This window comes from Aspergillus campestris, assembly GCF_002847485.1.
Source record: "Aspergillus campestris IBT 28561 chromosome Unknown P168scaffold_3, whole genome shotgun sequence".
Classification (NCBI taxonomy): Eukaryota; Fungi; Ascomycota; class Eurotiomycetes; order Eurotiales; family Aspergillaceae; genus Aspergillus; species Aspergillus campestris.
Genome location: NW_020194338.1, coordinates 1,346,283 through 1,367,995, shown reverse-complemented (window position 1 = coordinate 1,367,995; position 21,713 = coordinate 1,346,283). Strand labels below are relative to the sequence as shown.

The 21,713-nt window shown below is 51.1% G+C and overlaps 9 protein-coding genes across 9 annotated transcripts; 5 read left to right on the top strand and 4 right to left on the bottom strand.

Moving 5' to 3' along the window:
* The first annotated feature begins 160 nt into the window (after positions 1-160).
* P168DRAFT_288545 (CCR4-NOT transcription complex) lies at positions 161-2,879 on the top strand. The gene is made up of 4 exons (XM_024836808.1): positions 161-636; positions 700-1,580; positions 1,640-2,230; positions 2,328-2,879. Exons 1-4 carry the CDS (start codon positions 382-384, stop codon positions 2,386-2,388), a joined length of 1,788 nt encoding a protein of 595 aa, XP_024695210.1. The 5' UTR covers positions 161-381; the 3' UTR covers positions 2,389-2,879.
* Positions 2,880-2,940: 61 nt separating this feature from the next.
* P168DRAFT_116134 (uncharacterized protein) lies at positions 2,941-3,255 on the top strand. Its single transcript, XM_024832588.1, has one exon. It carries the CDS (start codon positions 2,998-3,000, stop codon positions 3,163-3,165), a length of 168 nt encoding a protein of 55 aa, XP_024695209.1. The 5' UTR covers positions 2,941-2,997; the 3' UTR covers positions 3,166-3,255.
* Positions 3,256-3,429: 174 nt separating this feature from the next.
* Positions 3,430-4,022, bottom strand: P168DRAFT_288544 (uncharacterized protein). The gene has a single exon (XM_024836807.1). It carries the CDS (start codon positions 3,771-3,773, stop codon positions 3,582-3,584), a length of 192 nt encoding a protein of 63 aa, XP_024695208.1. The 5' UTR covers positions 3,774-4,022; the 3' UTR covers positions 3,430-3,581.
* Positions 4,023-5,420: 1,398 nt separating this feature from the next.
* On the top strand, positions 5,421-6,799 carry P168DRAFT_325463 (uncharacterized protein). Its single transcript, XM_024841003.1, has 3 exons — positions 5,421-5,558; positions 5,618-6,039; positions 6,101-6,799. Exons 1-3 carry the CDS (start codon positions 5,544-5,546, stop codon positions 6,333-6,335), a joined length of 672 nt encoding a protein of 223 aa, XP_024695207.1. The 5' UTR covers positions 5,421-5,543; the 3' UTR covers positions 6,336-6,799.
* Positions 6,800-8,224: 1,425 nt separating this feature from the next.
* Positions 8,225-10,198, bottom strand: P168DRAFT_316609 (putative MFS monosaccharide transporter; the record flags this gene model as incomplete). The annotated part of the gene is made up of 7 exons (XM_024840031.1): positions 8,225-8,515; positions 8,570-8,667; positions 8,733-8,961; positions 9,010-9,092; positions 9,154-9,545; positions 9,598-9,751; positions 9,802-10,198. The coding sequence occupies 7 exons, from the start codon at positions 10,196-10,198 to the stop codon at positions 8,225-8,227; spliced, it is 1,644 nt and encodes a 547-aa protein (XP_024695206.1).
* Positions 10,199-12,378: 2,180 nt separating this feature from the next.
* P168DRAFT_265278 (dihydrolipoyl dehydrogenase) lies at positions 12,379-14,500 on the top strand. Its single transcript, XM_024834903.1, has 4 exons — positions 12,379-12,651; positions 12,758-12,837; positions 12,922-13,404; positions 13,499-14,500. The coding sequence occupies exons 1-4, from the start codon at positions 12,510-12,512 to the stop codon at positions 14,336-14,338; spliced, it is 1,545 nt and encodes a 514-aa protein (XP_024695205.1). The 5' UTR covers positions 12,379-12,509; the 3' UTR covers positions 14,339-14,500.
* Positions 14,501-14,789: 289 nt separating this feature from the next.
* On the bottom strand, positions 14,790-15,724 carry P168DRAFT_316607 (uncharacterized protein; the record flags this gene model as incomplete). The annotated part of the gene is made up of 2 exons (XM_024840030.1): positions 14,790-15,093; positions 15,357-15,724. The coding sequence occupies 2 exons, from the start codon at positions 15,722-15,724 to the stop codon at positions 14,790-14,792; spliced, it is 672 nt and encodes a 223-aa protein (XP_024695204.1).
* A 1,969-nt stretch (positions 15,725-17,693) lies between these two features.
* P168DRAFT_309514 (nucleotide-diphospho-sugar transferase) lies at positions 17,694-19,230 on the top strand (the record flags this gene model as incomplete). The annotated part of the gene is made up of 3 exons (XM_024839308.1): positions 17,694-17,710; positions 17,786-18,851; positions 18,887-19,230. 3 exons carry the CDS (start codon positions 17,694-17,696, stop codon positions 19,151-19,153), a joined length of 1,350 nt encoding a protein of 449 aa, XP_024695203.1. The 3' UTR covers positions 19,154-19,230.
* Positions 19,231-19,409: 179 nt separating this feature from the next.
* Positions 19,410-21,621, bottom strand: P168DRAFT_249423 (glycoside hydrolase family 47 protein). The gene is made up of 4 exons (XM_024834168.1): positions 21,238-21,621; positions 20,524-21,144; positions 19,789-20,471; positions 19,410-19,730 (listed from the first exon to the last, which is right to left on the bottom strand). The coding sequence occupies exons 1-4, from the start codon at positions 21,509-21,511 to the stop codon at positions 19,581-19,583; spliced, it is 1,728 nt and encodes a 575-aa protein (XP_024695202.1). The 5' UTR covers positions 21,512-21,621; the 3' UTR covers positions 19,410-19,580.
* Positions 21,622-21,713: the final 92 nt, after the last annotated feature.

Below are 21,713 nucleotides of genomic sequence, written 5' to 3'. Positions count from 1 at the left end.
AGATCCCCTCTAAACCGGTTCTGTTTAGTTTCCTTCCGTTCCATCTCTTATGCATCCTCCTTGCCGCGTTGAACCAACGGAACAGATTATCTAAGAAAACTATCCATCCATCCGCATATCTCTCGATCAGTCAGCCTAGTCTTGGCAGCCTCCCGAAGCAGCAGCTGGTCTTGGGATAGCATCAGGAGATTCTACTCCAGATTGCTAGACAAACCTCGTGGAATTCCGCCCTCGCGACGCGCTCGACATCTGAAGAAGTTGCTGGGAAATCCTGTGTTTCTTCTCCGCCAGACTCCCTCTCGACTCCCCCCCCACAATCCCTCCCCAGATTCCATTTGAGATTTCATTACACGTCCCCTCTCCGCCCGGCCTGCTGCCGCCATGACGTCCCGCAAGACGCAGCAGGAGATCGACAAGACCTTCAAAAAGGTCGCGGAAGGCATCCAGACCTTTGAAGGCATCTATGAGAAGATCCGATCCGCCAACAACCCCACGCAACGAGATAAACTGGAGGAGAACCTGAAGCGGGAGATCAAGAAGCTCCAGCGGTACCGAGATCAGATAAAATCATGGGCGTCTGGCAATGAGGTCAAGGACAAGGCTCCGCTGCTGGAGCAGCGACGAGCTATTGAAACGGTAAGCTGGCCTTATCATATGTCCGCTGTGGGGTGCGACAGCTAACCAATGGGGATAAAATAGTGCATGGAACAGTTCAAAGCCGTGGAGAAGGAGATGAAAACCAAAGCATACTCCAAAGAAGGTCTGTCAGCGGCATCGAGACTAGACCCCAAGGAAAAAGAGAAAGTGGAGGCGAGCGACTTCCTGTCGGGTATGGTCGACGAACTGCAGCAGAAGATCGAGGCTATGGAGGCAGAGGAGGAAACGCTCCACGCGCAGATGAAAAAGAGCAAGAAAGACACCAACAAGGCCAATCGACTGGCGGACATTCAGCGGGTCACGGAACGGCACAAATGGCACGTCGGCCGATTGGAACTGCTCAACCGGTCGCTACAGAACGGGAATATCGAGACGCATCAGGTGCATGATCTCAAGGAGAGCATCAAGTACTACGTGGAAGATGGCCACAACATCGACTTTTCTGGGGAAGACGAGACCCTGTATGATGATCTAAATCTGGATGGGGATGCTGAGATCCAGTTTGGCATGACCGGCGACAACGACAAGATGTCGCAGGACGCCCAGTCACTGCAGGAAGACGAAACACCAGATCTTGCACCCAAGCCCAAATCTAGTAAGAGTGAGGCTGCAGCTCCACGCAGACCATCCGCCCAGATGAAGTCCCCGCTCCCTGTGCTTGCTACCTTGCACCCATCCACCTCGACCAACGCAACCTCCGGCATGAAGCCCGCACCCCCGCCTACCCGTCTACCTGGCGAAACGCTCAAGTACGCATCTGCTGCGGCCGCTGCTGCTGCCAGTGACAAGAACGGCGTTGGTATCGCTCCACTCCCCCCTCCGCCCGGTGCCAGCCCTGCGTTCCCGCCTGCCGTCCCCGTCTCCAAGGCCTCATCCACGGCGTCCCCCAGCGTCGCGTCCGTCCAACCCATATCCAAACCTACGTCGACCGCGGCGGCCGCCATGGAAGAATCCGGTGGCCGCTCCAAGACCCCGCCCTCAGTCCGCAGGTCGCTGCCGCGAGTGCCTCGAACACGGTGCCTCCCACCCCCGCAATGGACAAGGCGACCGCCGCGTCCACGGGGCCCAAGGAGCCGGCGACCGTGGACAGCGAGGAGGAGCCCAGCGAATCGATCTACCACCTGCCTCCCGGACTCCAGGATCTCATCCAGTCGTTTGAAGTGACCAAGGCACGAGCCAACCAGTCGGGCAATCACCAATCGCCGTCGACCCAGCGCCTGCTGAACGCCTCACTGGCATCGTGCCCCGAGCCCGTGGATGCCGAGAAGCCGCGGCACTACAAGCCCCAGAACCCGTACAACACGCCAGCCTACTATCCCCAGGAGCCGCTGGCCATCTTTGACGATCCTCGCCTGTACGAGACGGGGCGGATTGATACGGACACCCTCTTCTATCTGTTTTACTACCGACAAGGGACGTATCAACAGTACCTGGCGGCCAAGGCGCTCAAGAACCAGAGCTGGCGTTTCCACAAGCAGTACCAGACGTGGTTCCAGCGACACGAGGAGCCCAAGACGATCACCGAGGAGTTTGAGCAGGGCACGTATCGATTCTTCGATTACGAGAGTACCTGGTAAGTTCCTTATCATTATCTTTTCCCTCTTCTTTTTCTTTTTCTTTTCTTTTCTTTTATCAAACAGGTTTATTTGCTAACCGCACTCCGCGTACAGGATGAACCGCAGAAAGGCGGATTTCAAGTTTGTCTACAAATACCTGGAGGACGAATTATAATCGCCCATCCATCCATCAGGTTCAGATAAGGTGGTTGCGATCCCGTTGTCCGGGCCGGGTGAGACGACTGGAAGCTTTTTGACCGGCGCATCATGCAGGAGCCTAGCTTGGGTTGCATTCTTCCTTTATCACATCTTCCCCCTTTTTTTCCTTTTCCTCATTTGCTGTCGTCTTCTTTTCTTCTCCCCGACCGGATAGCAGTCTAACCCTCAGTTTATGTCTTTCTTTGTCTTCTCCCCCTTTATTTTCTATTTTTCTTTTTTATTTCTTTTCTCGTTGATCGGTTCAGGAACGAGTCAATGACTGGGACAGGGATAGGGGAGTTATTGCGCGATTCAACTTAGTACAATTGCACTCATGGGGGAGATTGGCAGTTGATGTTCTCGCTTTTCAATAGGTGATCAAACGATCCTTCCTAGGCCTTGAGGAAAGGGAAATCCCCCGACCACCGATTTTCGTTCAGATCCGGTAGTAATTGAAGCGTAAAAGTCCATATCCAACGAAGGAAACTATTAATTGAAATGATTAATATAAAAAAAAATACGAAATCAAATCACATAATAACCACGTAGATCAATAAATAAATAATGAATAAATAAAATAGAATCCATGAAATCCAACCCGAACCAAGACACTACAAGTCAATCAATGAGAAATGAAACAAAGACATGCAAAGAGAAGTTGAAGACAGAGACCCACAGACCAATCAGCACAGCCATAATCATGATGATCCTCCTCCTTCTTACCACCTTAGTAGTAGGGAACGATGATGGCTGAGGAGTCTGGATTGACCACCCCCAAATCCAACGATGTTGGGGGCGATATCAGGCCACTTGCAGTACTAGATAGGGGCCAAAGCATCCACCGGAAAGGCAGACATCAAGTCACCGGAGGGGGCTGGAGGATCAAACCAAATGATCATCCAACTGAAGAGGCCGAGTTCGTTCGAAATTGGCAATGGAGATGGAGGCAGAAATGCCGCATTGTTGGATATCATTTACTCGTCTACGTAAGAGTAGGAGTGGTACGTATGTAGGTAGTATGATAAGGGCACGACAGTATCGAAGGAACGTAAAATTACCAGATCGGGGTGAGGCAGAGCTGCCAAGCAGGTCATCTTTACCATACCTGACCGTAATTAACCCTCTGATCATTTCCTCCTCCACTTCTACTTCTCATGCAGGTGTCTTCTCTCATCCACCAACAGGTACTCTCCTCGCAGGCTGGACTCTTGTCAGGCTGATGATATCTCCAATCACTGTCTGGGGATTGGCTTCTTGAAATCCACTAAAACCTTCCAGAATTTCCATCAGGTACACGATGCCTACGATCGTGTGCCCGACTCCTATCCATCCACCAACCATACCTCTGTCTCCATCACGCATTACCTATTCGCCTCACTGGAATCATGGATAGCTTCTCGGCTTTCCCCTTCCGTCGTAATCAGAAGAGGCGGGGGAGAGATAAACAATCCAAATGGGAAGACTAAAAACGGAGAAGGATCGGTGAGGGATTTTTACCTCTGGGTCCGCAGTCTGCCTGACAACTCGAGACGGCACTCAATTATCATCCTAACTGCGACAATAATGTCGAGACTAAGAGGGAGGCTGTGCTTTGTTTCAATTCCTCATCGGTCCTCTCCCCCCCCCCCCATTTTCCCCAGTCATCCCATTCTTGGCACCGCTGCGGACTAGACCTGCGAACTAGACTCAATCCAGTCAAGCCTCGAGCCGAGTTCGGGCGGCAGGATTGACAACAAGGCTGGAGGAGAGAATCACGGTTGCGGATCATACACATCCTCGCCGGGAGAACGTGCCCTTCGAGGATGACTTCCCCGCAAGATGAAGGTGCGCGGGTCTATTGTAACTTCCGTGCATCAATCTTTCCTCCATCCAGACCGACCGAGTCAATCCGGCGAGGAGGTTTCCCCCCCTTTCGATCCCTCGATCAATTAGATCCATCAGTCTACGGACGGGGTATCCTATATTCTATATTTTCCTTCAGTCGGAAACGGGATGGCGCCCCCAAGATGCGGTCGCACAATGCATGACTGACTCCGCCGGCTTCTCCTATAACTCGCGGTACCTTTGTTGTTGTCCCACCGGTTGACATTCCCGGCCCCTTCCCCCCCTCTTTCTTTGATCTGTGCAATGTGGACCGGGCGGATTGGGGGGACAGCTTCCGGCGGGTCTGTGACGCACGGAAGGCGCACAGCGTCATAGGGCCGACACCAAAACAATACGATCCGTCCAACTTGTAAACAGCTAACAGTGGAGGGACGGAATGGAGACTGACCCCCCCCCTTCTTGGCCCCCCAGAGGGGTGGGGCAAGCTGCAAGCCTCAGCCAAGGAAGAAGAGGAAGAAAAGAAAAAGAAAAAGAGCAAAGATTACAAGATGGAAAATGGAAAATGGAAAAACAATAATGAAATATTGAAAAAAAAAAAAAAAAAAAAAAGGAAAGAGAAGATCACCCAGGCTGCGCTACTAATACTGACTCGTTCCAGCAGCTGAATTCTTGACACCCTTGACCAGGATGACGACAGGTCTCTTGCTGGAGCCGCCGTTCTTTCCGCTGCGGTGATAATCAGTCGGTGCCGCATCATCGCTGGCTGTCCCCCATCCAATCACCATGGACATGGCTGGCTTAGGGCGCCACTAGAAGGTCTGGAAAACCCAGAAGAACTTTCATGGAATTTTCTAGCGTCAGCAAGACCGGGATCCCGCTTCACAGAGCGCAGGGGCTACAAATAAGCCAATGGTTTGACCCCGCTACTGGGGCGGTGCGATCACTGCCAGTCCTCATCCACGAATGACACGACATGGGGATTTCCCCAGGCGGATCCTTAGTCGCGAATTGTAGGATTCCCTGCTCAGGTGATGGAGACCCATCATGCAGCGTTCGTGTTTCCCTCACCTAGCCCGCTTGTTCCTTGACGCGGGTGGAGATGGATCCTGCCCTAATGCATGTGCAACGTCAAAGGCCTCTCCAAAAGTCGCGCGCTCTACGAGTTGGTTCCGGTTCCTTATAATCCCTCGACCTCCCCCCAGGTGACATGTCCTGATCTTGCAACCTGGACTCGGTCTTCCGATAAATAGATCATCAATCGCAACTTCTTCTCTCCCCCATACCTTCTTTAGTTTTATGTAGCACACCATGTTTTCCGTTATGGTAATTATTAGCTGACCCTACCCAGACCCTCCTGACCTTCCACTAACCTCACTGTCCAGAGTCCCAGTGTCCATATGTGTCCACCCATGGACAAGTCATACTCCACCCATTCCTCGTACTCCTCCTCCAGCGAAGACTCGGTTCCGTCAATGGGCCCTTACGACATGTACGGCCTGATGGGCAACAGCCTGGAGATGGGGATGCAACAGCTCTCTCCAGTGTACTCCGCCTCGGTCGAGTCCTCGTACTTTGGCTCGCCGGCAACACCAGAGCCGTATCACGACTACGTCCCTCCAATGTCATACTCGCCAGACATGTACGCCGCCGTGAACATGTACCAGAACTTCTCCTCGGTGCCGAGCCACCCGTGGGCCCCCATGCAAGAACCTTGCTACAGTGAAACCATGACACCCGAGCCGTGCGACATGGAGATGTACAGCGCGGGGTCGGAGGTTTACGAGGCTCCTCTAGAGGTCATCAAGTATGTACCTCTCTTTAATTATAACCTCCTAATTGGGCCCGACTCTAATGACTTGAAATAGGCCTATTAAACCCTTCGGCTGCGTAGACTGTGGCAGAGCTTTTACTCGCCCTGCGGACTTGCGACGCCACCAGACTAGCGTCCACAACCCCGTGCCCGAGGACTGTCCCGTGGAGAATTGTCCGCGCAAGGCTAGCAATGGCTTTCCCCGGCGGGATCATCTCAAGGAGCATCTGCGGTCTTACCACCATATTGATGTGCCTAAGCGGTCTAAGAGGGTGACGAAGACTGTTTGATTTTTTTTTCTTCTTTTCTTTTCTTTTTTTCGTGATCTTCTCTTCCTTTTCCCTTCTTCACTTCCTCTTCTATACTTCCTCCTCTCTTCTATTCTCTTCTTCTCTTCTCTTCTATTCTCTTCTTCTCTTCCTCTCTAAACCCCTTTTATGTGTGGATTTCACGCGTAATGATCCCATGTTTATGTTCTACGTCGATGCGGTATGGATAGATATGCGGATGAATTTGTGGGCGGCGTTAGCTGGTTATACCGTGGGTCTACAAGTCGTTTTTATTTCCATTATTTCTATTTCTTTTCCCATATTTTTTTATTGTTGATTTTCTTTCATATTCTTTTCTTTGTTTATTTTCCTTTGTCATGCTTATGATAGACGACGGCGTTTCGCATTAGAGGTGCCTTTCTTGCTTGCATTTTGGATGTTTGCTTGCATTTGTAGCTTATTCTATATTGATAATGTATCCTAACATAGGGTGCGATATGTTACCATTGAGTATCCGTATACAGTATACATATCGTAAACAGAACAGTCGTAGAAGTCAACTCAATCCCAGCAAACTCGAACCCACATAACCAAAACAACAATAGAAAGAACAACACCAAGAGAACCCAAAAAAGCTAAGTAAACCCCGAAAAACATACCCCCTTCGCCTTAACCCTCCCCGCAGAATCCACCTCAAACTTAACTCCCTCCGCCTCTAACAACCTCCTCTTCCACTCCAACTTGTGCTCCCCTCCTCCATTCCCCTTAACTACTCCCCTTCCACTCTTCCCCTTCCCCTTCCCCTTCCCATCCTCCTCATTAACCCCTTCCATCCCCTCCCCCTCTATCTTTCTCTTCCTCTTCAAGGAAGAAACAGAAGAAGAAGGAGGAGGCGACCCCATATACCCCCCCAAAAATCCCCCCGCAGCAAGCACCCGATGACACGGCACGTCCGGCGCAAAAGGGTTCGTGCGCATGGCGGTGCCGACTGCGCGGGGTGAAGACGTGCCCAGGTGTGTGGCCAGCGCGGTGTAGGTCGTCCAGTGGCCTCGCGGGACGGTTAGGAGGGCGAGGTAGGTGCGGCGGCGGAGGGGGGTGAGTGTGGGGTGGGATTTGATGTGGTGGAGGAGTTTGGATGATACATTTGTTTTGGGGTCGTTGTTGTTGAGATTATGGGGATGGGGTTGGGGATGGGGTTGGAGGAGGTATTTGGTTAGGGTTTGGGGGAGGGGGTTGGAGTCTTCTTGTTCTTTTTCTTGATGTTCTTCTTGCTCTTCTTTCACTTGTTGTTGGTGGTCTGGTTCTGGCTTTGTTTCGTTGAAATAGTTGGATATGGAGGTAGACATTTTCTTGGTCATCTCCTTTGCTTTCTTTATATGTTTATTAGGTCGTGTTCGGATAGTCGCGTTAAGGTCCAGCCTAGGTACAATAGCTGTAGGTACCCGTCTTCAAGTGTCGTCACCAGTATTGTTACTGGTGATAGAGTATTGATCAGACTGGACTCGTTAGCTCATTGTGTCATACATTATTATGCCACAAGTTTATACTTACTGGCTCTAGTGTAGGTGACAGAGAGATGGAAATGTAAAGATGGAGAGGTGGAAATGGAGAATGATGCATGTTTTTAATATGTTGATGAGCCGTTGCTGTCGATGTGGCCAATCACGTTGGAGATCTCATCCCCCATACCATGGAAGCTGTCGCTATAAAGAATTACCACAATTTGTACTAAATCCTATATTCAGTGGGAAAGAAATGAATGTAGAGGATAAATTGGTATATGAACTAGATAAAAACTCACAACTCATTCAAAACCACCAAATCCTAAATTGGTATCTTATCTCACCTATCCTCATCCCAATATATAAATATCTGTGTAGCCCGCCCACAACCCCTCACACAAAAAAAAACTACGCAGCCTCCAAAGTAATAACCCCCTTCTCCCCATCCAAAACACTATTATTCCGACTTACAGCCTCCACATGGCCCGGATTCTCCGCCTTCAACCGCGCAAATGTCTTCTCCGCATCCCACACCCACGGCGTATCCGCCGCGAACAGCAGATCCATGTCCTCCAGCGTGCGCTGGTTGCTCTCCGGGTAGAACGCCCACACCATGGGAATGGCGATCACGTTGCTGGCGGCGAAGACGTAGAGGGTTTTCTCGCCGATTGAGCTGAACATTACTGGGCAGAGGAGGGTCTATCTTGTATTAGTACCTTTATTGATTATGGAGGGAGGCGATGCGACACCTACCAGCCAGCCGTTTCCGATGCTCCATCCGACGACGCCCCAGGCGTTGCCGCGGGCTCGTACTGCCAGGGGATAGATCTCGGCAGGGTAGATCCATGGCACTAGACAGTTAGTTTTTGAACACGCAACGCATTGCAGGGTCAAAGAGGGTAAAAGTAAAGCATACCCGTCAACCACGTAGCCCCGAAAACAGACGTAAAGAGGAACACCATCGCCGCAGCGGCTGCACCAAATGAATATGCTCGGCCTTCGTCACCTGCCGCCCGCGCATCAATGGCTAGTCGCGAGAAGCCTCCGGCGAGGAACATGGCGATTCCTTGCACGGCTGCTCCCCACCACAGTGTTACGCGACGGCCGAGTCGGTCGAGGGTGAAGACGCAGATCAAGGTTGCGAACTATCTTGTTAGTTTGGTAGTTTTTCTGGGTCGGAATAGGAAACGAACCATGTAAAAGATATTGTTCAGACCGCTAACCCATTGACTCTTCATCGAGTCGAACCCGGCAATGCTGAAGATCGTCGGTGCGTCTAATTCGTTAGCCATGCATTGCACTATAATGAATGGGGGTAAAAGAAAAAAAAAACATACAAACTGTCACCCCCGCAATGCCAACCCACTCCTGCATAATCTGCAACCACACCACGAGCTGCACGCGCCGCCCCAGATGCAACTTGCCCGTCTTATACCCGAACAGCATGGATATGTATGACGTGCTGTACTGCATGTTATTTTCCAACTCCGCCACTGCCTGGATATCTCGGAATTCGGCCTCGGCGCGAATAGCATCGTCGCCCGTGCTCCCGCGGAGCCGTTTGAGGATATATCGGCCCTCCTCCTCGCGGCCCACTTTGACCAGCCAGCGCGGGGACTCGGGAAAGAACCAGACGACGGCGAACAACACGAGGAGGAAAATAATCTGGAAGGCGATCGGGAAGCGCCAGCGGAAGGCAGATTCGCCGCCGTCGATGAAGGACAGGCCACTAGGCTTTGTTAGAGATACTTTCACTCGAATTGACGAGACGAGATACGTACAACTCGAGCCAGTAGGCCAGAACGACACCGAAAATGTTCAGGGTAAATTCAATCGCGATGAACTGTCCGCGGGACGTGTGTTCGGCGGTCTCAGTAGCCCAGACGGGTACAATCGCATTCAAGATCCCGGTTCCGATTCCGTTGATGAAACGCGCTGGACAGTCAGTCACGAAGCGATCTAGCTTTCCTTCGAGGCACACATACAGCAAATCATCCACTCGTGGTTCTGGGCAGAACACTGCAGAGCCGCACCCAGGATAGCCCATGCCGCACCGATGGCAATGGTCTTGATTCGGCCGATCCAGTCTCCGGTCCAGCCTCCTAAAAAGGCACCGCACAGGGTACCCAGATAGTAGACCGACACGATGCCGCCCTGCAACAGACTGTTTGTCACCACCGGTGTGGGCAAGCCGTCTTTCATCTCGGTGTAGCCAAAACCCATCAGGTCGATGTAGTCCTTGGAGTTGTTGACCCCGGCCATCATGCCCTGGTCATATCCGAAGAACAGGATGGACAAGGCAGCGACGGAGTTGATAGCGATGAGAAGACTGCGCTTCTCCAGCTTGTGGACGACATTCCACGAGGGGATTGAGTCGCACATGACGCGAGGATTCCAACAAACGCAGTGTCAAGTGATTGTGGTAGCTACAGCGCCTTTCAAATGGGTGTGCGCTTCTTATATGCCGACCGACCGCTGCTCTACGCAGATCTAGACGAAATACTACGAAAAAAGGTGGAGACATTGCGGGGGACCAGGTCAAATTTATACCGCAAAAAAAACAAGTTGGCAGTCGGCCAGAGACTCAACCTGGTGATAGACTGCCGCCCAATAAGGGCAACCCGCATGAGCCAGTAGTCTAGTCGGATTTGGTTACAACCCGGGTGGGAGAGGAAGCAAAACCCGAATCGAAGACCATAACCCCACCAAACCAGGCCTTCTGACTCGTTGACATGGGCCCACTTCCCAAACCTGGAGCCCCAGACTGGGGAAACGGGAAACCGAGACGGGTAGCGGGTTGGGGATAGAATTGGAGAGAGGCACTAGGATGGACGATCTTTATCGAGTCCGACCACTTTGAACAGCCGATATCAGGTCACATCCCTGACGAGTTCCATGGCACGAGTGTGATAATTAAATTCTGCCTTGTCGGGGTACATTCATCGTCCGTGATGCCGTCGGGGCATTCGAAGGAATCGCATCCATGTCCCAGAGCGAAGAATCGATTTGTAGGTTGGTAGACGTGCATGATTGACACGGCTTGATTTCGTTGCGGGACTTTTGATCGGTTAGTGTAGTCCACAGTCCACGATCACAACGGAAAACACGCAGTGAGGCAGAGAGATCGAGAAGTCGATGCGAACGGCACGTGTTTTACGTCACATGACTAGTTAGTTTCTTTCCTACCGTGGAAGAGAACCAACCCGGAGAATATGAGTCGCATTGAATGGCTAGAAATTCGACGATACCCCTCATGTCCCGGACCTTTGTGCAACGCCCTAAACAAACATTTCACTGGCCATATAACAGGCTGATTGGCCAGACATCCGGCAGCCTCAGGCTCCACCGCGTCATTCAGGGTGCACGTGGCAGCACGTGAGCAACACCATGCCTGAGGCCGTCACGGGATGTCCGTTGTGTGGAGAGACTCTGTGGGGTAAATCCAGCGCCAATTCCAATTCTAGTTCTCTTCGGGGAGGAGATTTTATGTCATGATGAGTGATTTTCTCTGCCGATACCCATCTAGCATTGCTGAGGCACATTGGCAATCATCCCAAGCGCGATGATCAATAGGGGTCCATCACATTCGGACCAGATACTTAGTGCCGTCTCCTCTGTACCTCGGATGAAAAAAATGGACAGAGGCTACGGGGGAGTGCCGGAGTAATGTGGACTTCTCCTATTAATATGACTATTTAATCAGTTGGCTCCCTGAGGTTCTACGGTCTGGTCGATTGCTGTCTCTGGTGTTGTGTTGACTACTCTGTACCCCGGCACTAATGTCAGGGACATCCTGTTTCTGCAGTGCTGAGTCTGGTATATACTCCAGTCATGGCGACCATAGAAGCTTTCAACCTTGCCCAGACACCTCGCAACCACCTCCCTCCATCGATCTCAAAAATGACCACAGCAATCGATCGGGCTCCGCATAGAAGCGGTCGCTAAAAGCTAACCGGCCCGAAAGCCCACTGCGGTATTTTGGCTACTCAACGTTACCCGCGGATACCATCTCCACCCATTTGAAACCAATTGCCCGGTGTCTGGCCTTTTGGAAGTCAAGAAAAGAGGTGTATATTCCGGTTGATATAATTGAGTTATCTCGATGAGGTGCATCCGATGAAGAACCTGAGAATCCGTGAGATCCGTGAGGCCTGACAGCCTGAGGTGGGCTTCGTGACCTCAGGCTGACAAAGGCCTCGAAATGTCTTTTCCGTACACGTTCCGGGCCGTCGTGGCGGTTACGCTCCTCTCTCCCGGTCTGCCGATGTTGACTTGGTCTTTGACTGGATATTTCTGTCTGTTAATCCAGGAGATTGTTCTCTCAATCTCTCTGGATCAATCAGTCATTAACCTAGTATCTGAAGTATTTGGAAGTTATGGATACAATATACGTGGTTAACCGAATGAAGCCGGGATGAAGGTTACAGGTTACAATACATGACGGAATTACCCCGTCTCTACCGCTCCCAACCAGACCGCCAGAGCTAAACCCGATTGAGATTCTCTCTGTCATCCATCCATCATTCATGGATCCTTTTTTCCCTCATTCCTCCTTGTCTCATTATCACTTCAATCTTCTTGCTCAATTGCTGCCCCTCTTCCCTCCCTCCCTCCCACCCTTGGTTTCCGTTGGAGGCCTCTCGACTCTGTCATTTACTCTCGCTCCCTTTTTCTTTCAGTCGCCTCTTTCACTATGTTCCGGAGTCTCTTGCCGCGGACGTCGCCGCGGACTACTCTCCGCCGGGCCGTCCCCAAGGCTGTTCCCTCCAACCTCGTCGTTACTCCCTCGCTGGCCTCTTTCGGCCTCTCAAAACGTGGCTTTGCCTCGGAAACGAGTACGTCATATCTCCAATGCTGACCAGGGAAGCCCCAGGCCCGATGCCTGAGCTTCCGGCTTTCACTGTCCCCGGCGGGCTAACGCGGTTTCTTTCGGGTATCTAGGTGAGCACGATGTCGTGATCATCGGTGGTGGTGTCGCTGGATACGTTGCTGCTATCAAGGCTGGTCAGGAAGGTCTCAAGGTGAGCTACTCTTCTAACCCGGTGAATGCGACGGTCGGTCGCCATCCGCCCGGATGTGTCGCTAACGTCGATTTCTCTCCATAGGCCGTCTGTATCGAGAAGCGTGGTCGTCTCGGAGGTACCTGCCTCAACGTCGGCTGTATCCCGTCCAAATCGCTCCTGAACAACTCCCATCTGTACCACCAGGTCCTCCATGACACGAAAAAGCGCGGTATCGAGGTTGGCGACGTCAAGCTCAACCTTGAGCAGATGATGAAGGCCAAGGACACTTCCGTCGATGGTCTCACCAAGGGCATTGAGTTCTTGTTAAAAAAGAACGGCGTGGACTACGTCAAGGGTACCGGTGCCCTGGTCGACCCCAACACCGTCAAGGTCAACCTGCTGGACGGCGGCGAGCAGACCCTCCGCGGCAAGAACATTTTCATTGCCACCGGCTCTGAGTCGACCCCGTTCCCCGGCCTGACCATCGACGAGAAGCGCATCATCACGAGCACTGGCGCTCTGGAGTTGAAGGAGGTCCCTAAGAAGATGGTTGTCATCGGTGGTGGCATCATCGGTCTGGAGATGGTATGCCTGAATTTTTTCCCCTGTTCATTTTCTTTTCTTTTTATCTTCCCTCCGTGTTTTTGTTGATTGTTTGACTAATTGTTTATTTCTAAAGGCCTCCGTCTGGTCGCGTCTCGGCGCCGAGGTCACCGTCGTAGAATTCCTCGGCCAGATCGGCGGCCCCGGTATGGATGCGGAGATCGCCAAGCAGATCCAGAAGATCCTCGCCAAGCAGGGCATCAAGTTCAAGACCGGCACCAAGGTCACCAAGGGTGACGACAGCGGTGCTACCGTCTCCCTCAGCGTCGAGGCCGCCAAGGGTGGCAAGGAGGATACCCTGGACGCCGATGTCGTCCTGGTGGCGATCGGCCGCCGCCCCTACACCGAGGGCCTGGGCCTGGAGAACGTTGGCATCGAGAAGGACGACAAGGGCCGTCTGGTGATCGACCAGGAGTACCGCACCAAGCTCCCCCACATCCGTGTCATCGGTGACTGCACCTTCGGTCCCATGCTGGCCCACAAGGCCGAGGAGGAGGCCGTCGCCGCCGTCGAGTACATCACCAAGGGCCACGGCCACGTCAACTACGCCGCCATCCCCAGCGTCATGTACACGCACCCCGAGGTCGCCTGGGTCGGCCAGAACGAGGCCGAGGTCAAGGCCGCCGGCATCAAGTACCGCGTCGGCAACTTCCCCTTCGCCGCCAACTCGCGCGCCAAGACCAACCTCGACACCGAGGGTCAGGTCAAGTTCATCGCCGATGCCGAGACCGACCGCATCCTGGGTGTGCACATCGTCGGCCCCAACGCCGGTGAGATGATCGCCGAGGCCACCCTGGCCGTCGAGTACGGTGCCTCGTGCGAGGACATCGCCCGCACGTGCCACGCCCACCCGACCCTCGCCGAAGCCTTCAAGGAGGCCGCCATGGCCACCTACTCCAAGGCCATCCACTTCTAGATCAAAACGTCCCCTACCGTCTTCCCTTACATTCCCGCCATGACCCCCTTTTGTTGACTACCATCACCCTGTATCTTCCTTGAGTCTAGCTCCGCTAGCACCTGTAGCATGTGACCGATTATATCTTCCTAACTGTTGTTGGTTGTATTGAGAATTATGATAAATATTTATCACTATTATCCCAATATAGTAAACGATTTGTAGATACTCGTATGCAAAAAATGATTGCTATCTATTGATCTATCATTTGTATTCACCAGAAATTCCACCTCGATCAAACGCCCCTTCAAACGGCACCCCTACACCCATCTCCCGGCACCATGGCCAAGAACACGCCCATGACCATGATAATGATGATCATGATGCTGTAGATGTCTATGCTGATGCTGATGAAGATGCAACGGATGATGTCCATGTCTATGTCCACCAAACCCAACCCGACAGCGACCCCCTAATCCCTGAGATCCTTCATCCCATCGTTGAGCATGGGCGTGGGCATGAGCTTGGGTGTGACCCTGGGAATGGGTGCGGACACGGGCATAGCCATGACCATTACCATGAACCAACGCATGCGCGCGAGTATGCTGTGAGTGAGAGTGAGAACCAGCCGTAGCAGCGGCAGAACCATTCCAATGGACTCCATGCATAGTTGGGGAGTAGGGGCTTTGCTGTCTTGTGTGGCTGTGATTGTGGGCATGATTATGGCCATGATTGTGACTATAATAATGCTGGTGAACATGATTCCGCTGTCGAAGCTGCGTGTGAAAGTGTTGCGACGCTGGAGTGCGATCACATGGATGGAAATGACGTGATGAAGCTCTTTCCCTTATAGGGCTGGAACCACATCGACAGTAATAGTTGTTGTTGGTGGTGTAGTTGTATGAAGTGGGTGATGATTCTCCAACTCGGATATGTACTTCAACTCTACTACTATTATTTGCCACTAATTAGTATTCGGAAATTCAGGAATATAGACTCTTCTGATAGAGATGGAGAGGAATATGAAAGATGTACATACTTGGACTTGGACCTGGACTGAAAAGGCATGATGCCCCCGCAGGCTCTACATGTGGCGGTCTTTTCTGCCCTCATGTTGGCAAATGAGGCTCGTTGGCTGTGTGTTTGGGCTTTTTGGGCTTTATGTTTGTGGTGTGGGTGGTTTGGGGTGGAGCTGGAGCTGAAGCTGGAGTCCGATTCGAATTTAGACTCGGATTCGTCGTCGTCTTCTTCTCCCTCGTCGTCGGACTCGTAGGTTAGAGAGAAATCAGACTCGGAAGAGTCAAGGTCAGTGCTGAAAAGAGTGACGCTATCTCTGGATCTGGATCGGTGAGGGTTGTTGCGGAGGATGGTGCTGTGGGAGTGAGGGAGGCTATGGTATCTGGTCATTGTAATTGCTCTTGATTGAACATCTCTCTCTTCGTCCCTTTGAGCGAGTTTGACTGGGATAGGGAGGTGGGAGTTGGAAGAGACGATGGTGGTGAGTGTCGCTGGGGGACCTTATATACCTATCTGTTACTGAACTCCAGTATAGATCTAAACCAGGGCTACACCGACTAACCCATACCAGAGCATAAATTACACTACTCGGTAGAGACATCGCTACGCAACTACCACAACGAATAGAATCAAAGTCTCGTCCCGGATCCTGGCTCTGATGGCATGCGGTGCGACGTCGGACAGTGTAATCCATCCATCATGAGAAGTAGTTTGCTAGGCTCACGAACCAATCTTGTGAATAGAGTCTATTTGTTTACTGTTGTAGTTTTGAACATTCAAAGGTATGGATCCACGTAGAAGTTTGGTCTTTGTTGATATCACTCCTGCTGTGTTCCATCGAGGGAGCTTTGCCGAATGGGCTATAGGATGTGGACTGGCCGTTATTCTATAGCTGGCCAGGGCATGCATGTGTGTTGAACGCAAACTTGCCCTTGATGGCTTGACTATGATCTGCTGGCATTCTCACCGACCAGACCTTGGGGATCCGCTGTACCCCCAGTAGTCTAGACTCTTATTCCCCAACAGGAGAAAAATCCTAGTGGTTTCAGGGCTTGAATTTCCGAATCTTGCAGAGTAAGAAATTGACACGTAAGGATGCAAGATGTACAACGTCTTTCCTTTGAGTAATTAGGCTTTGATGTTTACATCATGTTTTGCTTATAGTGACCCTCGGCTGAAAGCTGTTATCTGATATGGTAGTCATTCATGAAGCAAAGCAGGTGGCGGTACTTTTAGCTAGTAAATTCCTCACCACAGACATATGTTGAAATTTGATAGTATGACTGTCACCGAGGTATGATCTAGTTCTGGTGACTAGTATTGGTTCTAGTTATATTATTAGACAGCCCTCTAATAACCAGTGATATGGCACCGACACGACTACATGATAATGTCAGCCCTGTTTGCAGGAACTTCGCTATGTCCAAATCACTGACTTATGTTACTTACAGATGCTAAAAGTGCCACGATACCTTGAGTAGCTGAGTGATAGTCGTGCTTCGTTCATGAGGGTTAGAGTTGTATCCGAGGCTACAGCCTTCATAATAACTTTGGTTTCCTGTTAGAAGATTCAGTTGATAAGTGTAGAATAAAGAGCTAATAGAAATGATAATTTATAACTGATTCCATTCCTGTATGCTCAAAAGTTATAGTCCATATCATCTCTGGTATCTTGTTGATCAATTAGCAGTGGTCTAGTGTTAGCCCTATTTTCATGATACCGAACAGGGGCAGAATACAAACCCCCCACGAGATATATACTTATGAAAAAATTAAAAAAATAATATAGGTATTGTCCGATAATTTTCCGAGTCTTGATATTAAGGGTAAATAAAGTATAAGGATTAGAGTTTGTAACTAGAAAGAACCACTTAGGATGAGTTGACAATACGCCACTAGTGCATCTCTCTTGATGTGGATTCTTACCTATCGTAATGCCAACTATAGATGTAGGTACTTAGCAACGTCATATAAGATCCATGAAGATATGTTGTAGTAGGTCAAACCTGGAAAATGTTTAGTAATTCGCATTAAAGAACCAGCCAAGAATAATGCAATAGCACTGCCCCTGCTCCATAAAAAGCATTGATTAATGCATCCTCCCTAACTAGAAGGGTTTGAGGAAATGAGGAGGCGTTTGTTCTGTATCACAACGCTTTAGCCGCCCCTAAATGGAAGCTAATGCGAAACATCACGAAGCTACGCCACTGCAAGACGAGATTGAGAGGAGAACCTGGCTTGAGCGGACTATATGCAAGATCCCTGATCGATTCAAGCATTCTATATATTGGAACGACTACTTAAATACCCAGGTAACCCCCTCCTTGCTGTTGACATTCAAGATGCGGGAGCTTCCACCATGTTGGCTCCACGCCGGTTCATCCTTGCGGTCTTGGCCGTCATTTTCTTCCTGCTTAGTGCGAACTATCCCTGGCGTCAGCTGTCCCACAGCTTTAATTGGATCTCCCCCCTTTCCGATCGTCGCGCCCGGCTCTGGCAATCACTCCATTTCCTGCTAGAACAGCATGCGCCAGACGGGGCTCAGCCGACCCTGAGAGGCAGCGTCGGCCTCCCACGATTCAACGCCATCAATGAAGTCGCGCGAGAAAATCACATTGCGAACGCGGACGAGATTCGACTCCCTCTGCAAGCCGCACACGATGGCTTTGTGCAGGATATCCGCGATCTAAATGTCGATCGTGCCTACGTCCCGGGAACGGTGGGGATAGTGTCATCCGCCGGCGGGTCATACTTACCCACTTTTATAGTGTCTCTCCATTTGCTGCGGCAAACAGGATCGGATTTGCCGGTCGAGCTCTTCATGAAGGACTCGTCCGAGTATGAACCACATATTTGTGAGGTGATCTTACCCCCTCTGGGGGTAAAATGCGTTGTTCTCTCCGAGATCCTGACAGGCCAGGATGACGCTCATCCTATCGAGGGTTTTCAGCTCAAAGCATTTGCGATGCTGTTCTCCTCATTCGAGAAGTTTCTCTGGTTAGACGCAGACTGTGTCCCTATACACAACCCCGCGCCAATCCTTAGTTCTGAGCCTTTTATATCGACTGGGCTTGTGACCTGGCCGGACTTCTGGGCGAATACAGCTGCTCCTGTGTACTTTGATATCTCCCGCCAACCGGCGCCTCCATCCACTGCTCGACAAGCGACAGAAGCAGGAGTGCTACTTCTTTCAAAAACAACTCATTTTCATACTTTACTCCTCGCTGTGTACTATAATTACTACGGTCCGGACTACTATTACCCACTACTCAGCCAAGGCGCCCCTGGGGCAGGCGACAAAGACACCTTCCTTCACGCCGCAACCGCCCTCAACAGCACGTTTTACTCTGTCAGCGAAGCAGTCGTGGACCTAGGAAACGTCACCCCTTGGAATCCCAGCACTGCCGTTAACGCCGGGTACATTCAAGCCGATCCCATCCAGGACTATAATCTCACGAGCCAGGGGAAATGGAGGACCCAGGATCCAACGGTGTCCCACCCTCCCCGGGCCTTGTTCGTCCACGCTGGGCCCCGGAATTCAACCCGGGGAAGAGCCTGCTAGGCGAAAAGCTGCATGGATTTGATGGAAAACACACCAGATTATGGACTCATCCGCCCGAGGCCATGGAGAGGATTGGGTATGATGCTGAGAGGAAGTTCTGGGAGGTGACTTTGGAAGTGACCTGCAGTATGGAGTCGGTGTTTGAGACGTGGAAGTCAAAAACTGGGCTCTGCGATGATGTACGGGCGCATTGGACAGCTGTCTTTGAAGATCCAGACAAGGAAGCCCCGAGATTTACGGATGATGGCTCGCGTTGAATATCGTCCGGGAGTCACCCTCGTAGCTCTGGTGTCTGCAAAATAACTGGAGGTCTAACCCGAACACTAAGTTGGGAAATGTCCTTACTAGTTTATACCCTGTATATAAGCATGCCATGCCATTGTCTATAAGCAATATATGTAAATTATGTGGCCACAATTCTAGTGGTCTGCACATTTGTACAGTGGTAGTAGTGGTTGCCACAGTCCAACGCGTCACCGATTATGCATAAAAGTTCCCACTGCTGCAAGTTCTGCAGTGTATACATTTGCTTCGTCATATAATTCGTCAACCTTTCTATACATAGGTACCTAGTCTCCATATAGTCGATCTCTGCAATATCCTGACTATCTTCATCAATCCTTGCCTAATCTCCGAGTGCCTGCCTTGAGATCGCTTCACAACCAAAGTCCAAATGAGAAAGACCTAAGAAGGTATCCTCCGCTTCCAGCCCGTCTGGAACCTGGTCTGCTTGAATCGAGGCAAGGGATGGGCCTCGGTGTTGAAAACCACCTCGGTGAGCGGGAGGAATTCCCTGGGCGAAAAAAGAAGATAGAGATATTTCAGGGTCTCGGCCTAGGTCGAATTAGCAATGATCGAATCCCACGGAAGCCAAGGGGGTATTCGTCCTCACCAGCCAAAAGCTCTCCATGTTATCGCGTTGCGGTGCCGGAACAGTCGTGACATCCTGCAAAGAAGTGTACCCCTCCCCGTCACCCACAACCGTGTGCTTCTGGAACGCCTGGAAGATTTTCCATCCCCATTTGCGATAGATAGGGTCGTTTGTCACTCGATACATGAGGAAAAGGCTTTCCACGGTCTCGGGTCGCTGTAGGTTATGCGCATCCCGAGGTTTGATGATCAGGTCTTTCTTCCAGGCGGATTTATCGTCTCCGCTTTTGGGTCGAGAGGATGATCGGATGCCGTCGTCGTCATTGGCATTGAACCAGGCTATCTCTGGGGCTAGACCAGAGTTCGTCACTGCGTACATTGCCCAACATGTTTTCATGAGCTCCCGCGCCAGTTGCATTTGTTGTTCTTTCTTGGAATTCCAGCTAGGTAGCCTGCGTGCTTCCGCTTCAGTCAGGCCCTCAGTCGCGCCGATCGCGATTGACCCCGGTAAGAAGCAAACGAGATGATCCATCTTGTGGGATTGTGGTCGACCAATACCCTGTGGGAGCTCGGCAATGAACTGGAGATTTGAATGCTTGGTAGTGGCGAGAAGATGTTGCTGGATACCGGCTAGAGCTTCTTCCCACATCTCGCGGTACACGGGTTCCTGCCCAGAGGTTTGGAGATATTGTTTGATGAGGTATTCTGTTGCTGGGTGAGTTCGATGCTGCAAGGTACAACGGAGGTTGAGACATACCATAGTATGAATCCCCACGACTCCCGAGACGAATTTCCTTGTAGTGAAAGTTCCCGGTGTCTGGGTGCACAAAAATAGGTAGGAGGCCGTCTTGCATGCGGTGACTATCTACAACCTCCATAACGCGCTCGGCTTTGCGCCAGTAAATCTCGTTCTCAGTAAGAAAGGCCAGATATTTCATCTCTAGCTGGACAGTGGTGGCCTCGGCAGTTGAGGAAGCTCCGCCATCTGCGTGGGACCGAAGCCCTTCTTTGGTTCCGAGATTGACGCTGGCATATGGGATGCCGGATTTGGATTTATATGCGCCGAGAAGCCGGTCTGCTAGGTCGACTGCTTTGGCTAGGTAGATATGATCATTGTGGGATGACACATCTGAGAGTGCAGTGGACAGGTAGTGCGCAGACAACAGGCCCCCAAGCATTCGGATGGTCATCTCAAAGGTGTTTACGTCCTGATTTTTATCGTAAGTCAAGCTATGCTGAAGCCATTCCCGTGCCTCGGACAGACTAGTGGTCAGGTTCATGATCATCAGGGTACCTAAGCTATCGACGATCATCCACCCTAGACCGTCGGGACTCATCTGAGAGCCCGTTTTGGAGATTGGGTGGAAACGATCCTGCCCTAATGCACACGTTCAGTTTTCAGAAAAATATTGACGTAAGATAGCATCGTCTATAGACCAAGTGCAGATGTGAAAGTGAAGAGACAACTGACCCCAGGCATATTTCGTGTACGCATCCCAACTGGTGACGAAGGCACCTTTCACCTCCTCTCGGTGACTCACCCAGGCACTGTCTTTATCGATCGACCGAAAAAAATCCAACGAATTTTCTAATGGGTCTTCAAATCGGGACATAGGGAGGTACCATCCCATCGCCAGGGCTGCTAAACTGGTACATAGCGGTATCAAACTCCAACTCTGCCTCAGGCGTATATACCATGAACGATTGCTGTAGCATTTTAATTGTTGTTTCTGCTCTGATACCATGATACTGAAGTTCTGGTCCGAGATTGGTTGAGCAGATATTTGACGGTTCCCGTGAGGCCAAATAGGGGTTCATTGAAGTGAAGGTCCTAATCGACCAGAGGAAGCACAGCGCGGAATCGACCCAAGTTGTGGAGCCATGAACCCGGTAGGAATCGAGCTCTTGTGAGAAAACCAAGGGGATGCTAAAACGTGTCGTATCAGC